The sequence below is a fragment of the Leptonotus elevatus genome, chromosome 8 (assembly GCF_054856555.1).
Source record: "Leptonotus elevatus isolate MCC_2025b chromosome 8, RoL_Lele_1.0, whole genome shotgun sequence".
NCBI lineage: Eukaryota > Metazoa > Chordata > Actinopteri > Syngnathiformes > Syngnathidae > Leptonotus > Leptonotus elevatus.
The window spans coordinates 19,079,590-19,089,587 of NC_141246.1; the positions used below are offsets into that span (position 1 = coordinate 19,079,590).

The window sequence follows — 9,998 nt, forward strand, 5'->3', positions numbered from 1 at the left end:
GGCGTCTTGGAACCTGGGGGTATTTATCTGCATTCGGTGTGCGGGCATCCACAGGAACCTCGGTGTTCACATATCCCGAGTGAAATCAGTCAATTTGGACCAATGGACCTCAGAGCAAATTCAGGTACAATATTGTTCATTTTTCTAATATAAGACTTGTATGAGAAACATAGATAAAGGCTGCTTCCGGTTGTGTTCTATCACAGAGTTTGTCAAAACACTGTCTAATACAACTCTCACAATGCAATGGGTGAATACAGTAATGCAGTAATTCCCAACCAAGGTGGGGTGGCACACCACATCAACAGGGGTGGTGCGGTGTATTACCCTACTTAACATAATTTGGTCGAAACATACTAATTACAATTATTTTTGTTCATCTATTAATGCTAGCAATAGGCAGACCAATTCAATGTGCTTCCATTTAATGGCAGAAGGTAGAATGAACCTATGTATCCACCTGTTGCCATTCAAACAACAGAATAAAAGCCATTATGTTTACTGTGTCACTGTGATGTTTGAAAGCGCCTTCACTGGGAGAGGGGCTGGCAGAGTGATATTTGATTTGATTACTATTCTGACTTGTTACTGTAAATGGAATTGGGAATGGCAGCCCACAAATGAGATTAAACTCTCTAAATTCCTGCCAAGCCATTAGAATGGGATAGACACATTCCTGTTTTTTTCCTGATGCTCATCTGTTCCTCTTTAAAATATGCAAAGTCGGGGCTTTTTTTTCTAACAGCAATGACAATACATCTTCACCAGATGCAGTCTACTTCTCATCTAAACTAGCGGAAAAGCCTTTACTGTTTACTTCTTGGTAGAATAGAATGCCTTTATTGTCATTGTACACCAAGTGTACAACTAAATTTGTACTGCACTGTTCTGTTTGCTGCATAGGAAAAAGGTAATAAAATAAAAACAGTTGAATAAAATATAAGTCAGGTGGCAAAGCAGCATTAACACCAGGAAGCCATCGGCTTGTCGTTATTGTAGGCTTCCCCACGTAAGTACCGGTAAGTGCGGTGTCAGAGGACCTTAAGAGAGATGTGGGCATTGTACAGCCAGCAAATCACATCCAGCCTATCCACAGTCTCTGACTGGCCCTCACAGAGAACACAGAGTCAAAATACAGCATAACATATGTGCTTTTTGAACGTTTTTTTACACCCCTCTAGTGATTATTTTTCCAAAAAAAGACTCCAGCTAAAATGACAACATTCGTCCTAATCTTCTCAACATTCGTATTTCCTGCATAGTGGAGGGAAAGGTGTTCAAGAGGATTTGGCCTGATAATGCTGTATGCAAATTTACATTTTCATTGACCGTACATTTTGCTTGTATTCTAAGTCATTACTGTATTGTTAGACATCACTTATCTAAATACTGTATTTGGGAGTCTTAACTCGGAGCGGTTATTAAGATTTGGTGGTCGGTTGGGGCACAAAATTAATGTTAGAATTTTAAAATGTGTAAAGATTTAATTTTAATGGATTCTTATCATTTTCTTGACAATTTTTATTTCCTAATTATAACAATATATGCCTTATATACACACACACAGCATTTAATTGAAACAAGCCTTTTTATAAATAGATATAAAAAACAATATTAATATTGAGGTTAGCATGTTGGCCCTCGGCAAGCGCTCCAGTACTTCATGTGCTCCCATTGCAAAATTAATTGCCCACTTCTGGCATCCTACAAGTTCATGTGCTCTGTGTTTAAGAAAACAGGCCCCGAAGTCAAAGCTTAGACTATGCAAGGATAGAAGAAAGACACATATCTTAAATGATAATTTTTCTGTCTATTCATGTGCAATTGGTTAATTTCACACACTGCACCTGGTCTGGACTATAGTGTAGTGTTGTATAACTTTGTATTTACTGTAACAACTTTTACAGAAATAGCCAGTTTTTTTCATGTAATTGTATGTTTTCATGTTATCACTTACTTTAAAAGTGATCATCAAAATCATAATAATTAACATTTAGATGTAAATATGCCAGATTCTAGCCATCTGCTAATTTCCAGCTGTAGTCCCCTGTTAGGTTGTTGTAACATTTGGAATACAAATATTGATAATTTCTGGAACTTGATTGTTATTCTGATGTTTTTCAAGATAAGACTTTTTCAAACAACTTTTTCTTGTTCCATAAAGTATATACGAACACATGAGCGTGTGCCGATGAAAGAGTACGCTGTATTTCTGTGTTCACCCCTCTTTGGTCTCTTCTTCTTCTTTTTTCAGCGTATACAGGATATGGGGAACACCAAGGCCAGGCAGCTTTATGAGGCTGACCTTCCAGCAAACTTCAGACGACCTCAAACAGACCAGTATCTTTCAGTGTCTGCATTTACCTTAAAGTGTCACTTGATGTATATAAACACACTGGCCACAATTTTAGCTGCAACATCCAGCATAATAATAATGACATAGTATACTTTATCCATCCCCACTGTACTGTACTGTCAACTGCGGTGTACTTCAAACTGTGGCCAATGTATTGTGTATAGCTACTATTTTTCCTTGACACTGGCCTCAGAGCAGTTGAATTCTTCATCAGGGATAAATATGAGAAGAAGAAATACTACGGCATGAATGTGACCAATGGAGGCAGCGTACGTTTTTATTTGTTTTATTTGGGATGTTACTATTTGACCACTCTTCACTACATGTTTTTTTTTCCTGGGTTAAAAACAAACTGATTACATTTTTTATGTTGCTTTTCTCAGCCTAAAGATTGTATCAAGAAAGAGAAGGAGACAGAGCGAGGGAGCAAGGTGTCATCTTACACCAAGGTAAGTTCTCGTGTACACATTCGCACAGCTCTTCTCAGTTTTCACTCATTTTTTAGCCTCTTACATGCCTCTTTACTTATTCATTTAAGAAGAATGAAGAGTCAAGGCCAGTCCCAAAAATCAGCCCAGTTAAGACCTCAGAACCTTCAGTGAACCTACTAGCACTTGGTAAGTCTACTGCTCGTTTTCATCAGCCATGTATCCATTAAGGTATATTCTTTGTCCAAAAAAAATTGTGTGATGATGGTAATGTCATTTGCACTGCACTATCATATTACCGGTAAGTTAAACTACATTATAGGGAGAAAGTAATGCATAATGCTCTTCAGATTGCCATGTTTGCAATTGTGTCGTGGAAGCCAAACCCCGTCTGTATCAGCTACGTAAATAGTGTGACGTAATAAAATAACATTTGAACCTGATATGGAATTGAACAAAGCAGAGGAACATGACACACTGAGCAAACACCGGCAGTAGACGACATGCCGCTTTTTGCGTGGCTATTTATTACAAGAAAAAGGCCGAAACAAAGACCGTTTTCGTCCTTGCCATTCCTGTTGTTGCACACATATGAAGATTGTTGACTAGTCACTAACCTGCAACTTGTCTCGCTCCACTGTACTCAGTACCATTTTGGTTAGTATTTTAACAAAATGGGCAGCAAAAGTGATATGTGTTTGTTGGTATCCTTCACGACATTTTTGACAATGTGAGTTCAAAAGCCATAGTGTCTATGTAAATACTACAGAACGGCACAAAGCTATTGTTTTTAAATTCTCATTAACAGCTGACAGGCAACTGTAATAGACTAAGTTGCTTGTAATGCAAGTAACTTGTTCATCCAGAAATGTTGAAGCAGTGAACCATTGTAAGATTTGGTCTGGCAGGAAGTTGAAGTTGCTGATTCAGTCACTGACGCTTGTTGCTGACTTTTGACTTTTTTATGTTCCAATATGGCAAACAGGCATCTGTGCTGGACTACATTTCCTTGATATTTACTGTTGCTTTCGTAGGATAAATTGCAGGTTGCTGCTGTTTTCTTGTGGAGCCTAAGATTTTTGGGAATTTTCTAAATGGTTAACAAAAGTTAGACTCAGTGTGTTAGTCGGAAACGGGTCATAAAATAATGTTTTTATTTTTATTTTTTTATCTGGGCTGTTCCTCCATTAGTTTTGTGAAAATTGCAGTTTATACTTGTGACTAAGTGAACAGTTTTCTGTATGCGCTTGACTGCTTTCTTTCCTTGTGTGGTTATTATACACCTGTAAAACCAGTCTTTTCACTTTTCTGTGGTAGACGCACCGGCAGCTGCACCAAGCAACAATGGGATCACGAACACAAGCCAGAACAATAACGACCTGGACATATTTGGTCCTATGGTATCCAACCCCCTACCATCATCCACGTCAGCTGCTCAGTTTCCTCAGGTACAACTTAGCATATTGCTGGTGTTGGGTGGAATCCTCACATCTCCAAAACCACCACTTTTCAGACCAGAAAAATTGCATAACTGTTAAGCCATTATAATTGCACCGTCAAACAGAGTAAGCCATTTACAACACTTTTGATTGGTCAATCATTTGTAAAAAATAAATAAATAAATAGCAGACCCATGTGGGGACTTATCAATAGTATTGATTGGTGGAAAAAATATTAATTTGACTGAATTTGAACATGGGAGGTTTTCATAATTCATGATGATTATATATGTGGAGACACCGATCATGTTATGATTTCTCACAATTACCAACACTGACTTAAAATGGTAGGAAACATCAATATGCAACACTTTAATCTTATAAATATGTATAACATGCCACTGGTGAGCAGAGCTTGGGCTCGCACCCAAAGTCTTGATTCACTATTCGTGTTGACGTTAGCATGCGAGTTCCGAATTGATTGGTATATTTTGCACTTTCCCCAAAAAACTTAATAGTCCAACAGATGAAAAAATACACTTTGATGAAAATGGCTAACAGCTCAATAAAGGGGTCCAGTCAGCGAGAGAGGTATCTCTCTATAGGCAACCATCTTTTTTTAAACACCTCAGATTTCAATTGTAATTGTGCCGTTAAGGCCTCCATTACACTTAAGTTTTTGCTTCTACTGGGCCACTGTAGGTGGTTGTGGTGTCCTCCATTTAATTGTCACCATTTTTCTAGCAGTCATTAACAGGATGTGTAGCAGGTATTCTTGATCTCTAGTGTACATATCCTCAGGTGAAAAATCGAAAAAGAACTGTTGAGGCGTAAATAACAAATCTAATCCCAAAGCACTATCTCGCTCTTAACCCCTTTCCAATAAGAGAGTCATTTTGGGCAGTCCCAGAATATGTGTGTAGCCTACATTTTTATACAAGTTGGGCCAGGCCTGCCCGCCTTGTCACCCGCTATCGCTATGAGTGTCTTTTTTTTTTTTACTCCCTCTAGTCTAGAAGGACGGTTCAGAGTGAATGCGTGGTATCAAATGCACCGTACCTAAACAAGTCAAATACGAATAAATATTTAGGCAGTATAAAAATTACTCAAACACAATGTAACATTTCAGTGTTTGATAAAATAATAAAATAATAATGTAATTCCCAAATTAATAAAAAAAATATATAGGCTGCATTACCCCGACACATTGTAAATAAATTTAAATACAATAGGCCACTTGTATTTATTGTATTTTATTCTACAGTAATTGCCTACTAAATCATATTTTAAACACTACCGAGCAGGGAGCAGGAGTAATGCGCTCATTGCAGAATGGCACGGCCGCACTTGTCCCCCGCGCTCCATTCACGCAAACGCTCCCTGTCCTGCCTCTCTTTTTTTCTTTTCTTTTTTTCGCCTCCTTGACAACCAGTGCCGACGCGGTGCTCTTGGCATTACACCACGCGATGATCGACTTGTAGTGTGATTACACCTCCGGTCCATGACACAGAGCGAATTTATCGGGTAATCTGACAGCGCGACTGTCGTGAAAGACAAAAGTTATGTAGTTTGAGGCCCCGTCCAGACGGAAGCAAAGCCGGCTTCGTTCCTCAAACAAATCTCGTACACACAGAAGCATTTCAAGACTTGCGTGTGTCCAAAAGAAGACGCTGAGGACGTTTAATGGCTGTAATGTATATGCCAAGTCTGGAGTGGCGCTGTAGCGCAGCCACAGGGAGTTAACGGAAAGCGTAGAAGAAGAATCAGCGAAGAACATAGACACTTAAAAAAAAAAAAACGTTATTGCAATCTACAGAACAAACATGGCTTTGCGTGAATGCAAACAATGAAGTGTGACTTGTATGAGAAGAAAAAACAGATAGGCAATGTAAATTCAGCTCTGATGTGGCTCCGCCTTTTCTTTTTGCCCACACTGCTGCGCATGTTCGAAATAACCCCATAGTCATATACACACGCCCTTCTGTTTACATATTACTTGTATCAGTACATCCTGTAAATAGTTTTGTGTTTTTCCTCCATCTAGGTGAGCTCCAGCAGCGTTGCAGGTACTCCCGCACAAGCCCCAGCAGCAGCAGTGGGTGGAGCCACGTCAGGGTCAGGACACGGCGATCTTGACTTGTTCAATGACAGCAGCAGCACAAATAAGACAGACGATAATGCAAAGAAGCCATTGTCCAAGGACTCCATCTTGTCGCTCTATGGAACCAACAACATGTCACCACAGGCTCCAGCTGGTACGAAAGAGGAAGTTATATGTTGCAACTGCAACTTGGCTGCATAAAACCTAGAAAACATGACAAGAGTAGAGTTGTGCAAGTGTAATTAATAAACAGTATATAGATGTGGTCACTTGCTAGGTTGTAGAAGCCAAAAAGAGAAAGTACCGTTTGATACATTGCGTGTGCTTCCCTACTGGGTCGTGTCCATTCTAAACATGAACATACCTGCATGTCATAATGTCACGGTACATTAACACGATTATTTGTGCAATGTCCTCTGTTTTATCCTCTTCCTGTCAGCTGGCATGTTCATGGGACCCTCTCAGATGCAGTTTCCTGTCCAGACCTCTGCTGGTTATCAGGCCTTCCCTGGAATGGGCACGGCCGTGCCGCCTACGACCGTCATGGGTGCCATGATGGCACAGAGTGGAGCAGCCATGATGGGACCCAATCCAGGAATGATGGTTGGGATGACCATGCCCAATGGCTTCATGGGAAATGCCCCTGCTAGCGGCGTGATGGGCATGGCCCCCAGAATGATGGCGCCACATGGCGGTGCGATGCCTGCAGGCATGATGCCTGCCCAGGGCATGTACGCCATCCAGCCTGGGCAACAAGCGCAGTGGAACATGGCTCAGGTATCAACTGTGTGACACGAAAACGCTTTAAGCCACTGCCAAAAACATAACAAAAACTCAATTGTCATTTCAGTGAGGTATTTTTGCTCCATTAGAAGGAATTTGTTTGGTCCACACATGATAATTGGACGTTATGTATTTTTTATGTGTATTGGCCTTTCATCCATATACAGTTATAAACTGTCTTTTAGATATGCGACAACTGTTTTGTCAACTGCGGACAGATTTTCAAGAGCTCATTTCCAACATTTCCATGTAGATAACCAGCGATTCTGTTTTCTCCTCTTCTAAGATTTAACAGTAAGGATTTTTTTTTTTTTTACGGAAAAAAGAAAAACCTATTGAGACAGATGTATTTTGCTCAAACCTGGAAATGGTGCCAGCTATCAAAAATTAAAAATTAAAATCTGACTGGTGAAAGAAACAATCCCATTGCTTAATGTGTTACATCGGTCAGCGATACGGATTCTGAAGGCCCTGACGGATAGCAGTTTATAGACGTAAAACCTTTGGCAATTTTTGATGTCATTTAGCAGTAAAAAATTCTGACCATGAGACTGTGTGCACGACACGTTGGACGACCTGCATCTCATTTATTCCCAAGAATCTGTACAATTGTTTTATCAGGCCAGTGGTAGATAACGTGTGATTTTTGTTAAAGGTTACGTTTTCCTTCACGAGTGTTGATTGTAACGCGTTTCCCACCCACAGGTGAGCCAGCAGATGTCAGGGTTGCATCTGAACGGCGCACCCGGACACATGACCTACACTCAGCCTCCAGCTGCAATGGGGGGTTGGGCCGTGCCCGGATCCGGCCAAACTCTGAGCACACAGCTGTGGAAGTGAGCTTTTCGGTGAGGCCACGGATGGACAGAGGAAGAGTGCTGGTTGCAGAATGTGCAAAAGATCTTTTGTGTTTCTCTGCACCTCACGATGAACTGACGTCTATTTCCACCATGGACCAGCCTCCAAGAACATGAAAATAGAACTACTCTACTACTCTCCTTTCTGTCTCTCTTTCTCTCTATTGTGTGAGTGAATTGGGAGTCTTACAACCTGGCAGATTCTGCCTGTCATATGGTTTTTGAGCATTGCTTTTATTTTCCTTTTTTGGAAAACAAATATAAGGAAATAACAGTCCAAACAAAAATTGTATTGACATATCAGAAAAGCTGCAGGACCAGTTACACAAGCTTTTATTGTATCATTGTATCAGGATAAGATTATAGGACATTTAAATAAATAGTATTTAACGGGAGAAGATGAGACTAATCCAGTCTGTCTGTACCACTCCCAAGTGTACAGCGCTGTATAACCTTCTTTTAAAGTACTTGTGGTTCCCCTGTTAAAAAAAAATAAAAGTCATGATGAAGGATGTGTGATGTCTCCTTTTAATAGATTAAGAATGAATGAAAAAGGCCACGAGGCGGCCATTACATGACAATTACATTGTATGTTATGTTGAGATGCAATACAAATAATGTTGGAATAACCGCTACAGATTACTGTGATTGAAGACTATAAAATTGTTTATAGGTATGAGTGTGAATGGGTTGAATTATATCTATAATGTATGAGGACAATCCAGGCTGTACTCCACCTCTCGCCCAAATTTACCTGCGGTTGCCACCAGCTCACGTTCAATCACAATCGCGGGGTGAGAGTAGCGAGTAGTGACCAACAGCAAAATTAATTTTAAAAAGGGGCGGGGCTATATTTATGTAACTACTTAATAGACTATTATACTTGAGTATAATTTTGAATCGTCTTACATTAATTTACCATTGAATATAAATGCTTTATCTATTTGATTTAAATGCGCCGGTGCAGCAAAGACTGCGAATAACACGCTAAATTTAGCTGTTTCCCCGAAATACTAAAATACTCGTCTCTTGATTTCGATACGTCTATTCAACAATGCTTTGACACCAGGGACCAATTTGTTATTAGCCAGGGCTCTTTAATATTAGAGCATTGTTGAAATAGTCGAATGGGTGAGTATTTTCAACCAATGCGCAAGGGGTTGAGTTAACTGTAGTGTCAAAACTTTGTGAACGACCGATGAAAACCTTTAAATACGTGCTTCTGACAATGAGCACTAGATGGGAGTATTGCATCAGTTTTCGGTTGGTGGAGTTGCAACAGTCATAGAGACTTGAATAGATGCTGCATAAATCTAATCTGAGGATGTGCAGAGGATTTTACACATAATCAAATGTATAGTGTCATTTCCAGAGTATCATGAGCTACAAATCAAATGAGCAGAATTATATTATGTAGTATTAGTAGAGTATGATGAAGCAGGTGAATTGGACACTCCAAATTGTCCATAGGTGTGATTGTGAGTATGGTTGTTCGTCTCTGTGTGCCCTGCGATTGGCTGGCAACCAGTACAGGGTGTACCCCGCCTACTGCCCGAAGCCAGCTGGGATAGGCTCCAGCAACCCCGCAACCCTTGTGAGGACAAGCGGTACAGAAAATGGATGGATGGATGGAAGTACAATCCCACACTGGCAATATCCGCCACAGTGGTAAACATGCATTACTGAATTATTATTTAAAAGGCCTGCACGGCATTAAAAAAAAAAAGGGCACAAAATTTGTTGTCAAAAATATTATAGGCCATTACCATTTTGTTGGTATGCTTTTCAAAACACGTTCTTTTTGAGCCGAGCTTGCCTGTTTTTCAATGACTAGCTTTCCGAGTGCACTGTAGCTGGTGCAATGAATGCCTTTTTGTTATATGTGTATTAGTGGGGCACTTCCGCACAGCTTTTGGAAAATTTGTCTCATGCAATATTCAAACTCAGTTGCAGTTTGACAGGCAGGGAAAATGTTGCCTCTCTGAAGCGGAGGTTCATTCACACAGCAATGGCAGTCAGGTTTATCAGAACAAA

At 40.1% G+C, this 9,998-nt stretch overlaps 1 protein-coding gene across 2 annotated transcripts in view; it reads left to right on the plus strand.

Moving 5' to 3' along the window:
• LOC147170112 (stromal membrane-associated protein 1-like) overlaps positions 1–8,478 on the plus strand; it is a 9,160-nt gene extending 682 nt beyond the window's left edge. Inside the window, exons 2-10 of one of the 2 annotated variants that reach the window (XM_086083822.1) lie at positions 1–124; positions 2,255–2,340; positions 2,550–2,625; positions 2,740–2,805; positions 2,895–2,973; positions 4,102–4,232; positions 6,268–6,478; positions 6,764–7,101; positions 7,813–8,478. The exon at positions 1–124 is cut by the window's left edge and continues 10 nt beyond it. In XM_086083822.1, the coding sequence (XP_085939948.1) occupies positions 1–124; positions 2,255–2,340; positions 2,550–2,625; positions 2,740–2,805; positions 2,895–2,973; positions 4,102–4,232; positions 6,268–6,478; positions 6,764–7,101; positions 7,813–7,947 (1,246 nt within the window). In that variant the 3' untranslated portion in view covers positions 7,948–8,478. The remainder of the gene's footprint in view (positions 125–2,254; positions 2,341–2,549; positions 2,626–2,739; positions 2,806–2,894; positions 2,974–4,101; positions 4,233–6,267; positions 6,479–6,763; positions 7,102–7,812) is intronic. The other variant, XM_086083823.1, reaches the window with a different exon arrangement.
• The last annotated feature ends 1,520 nt before the right edge of the window (positions 8,479–9,998 follow it).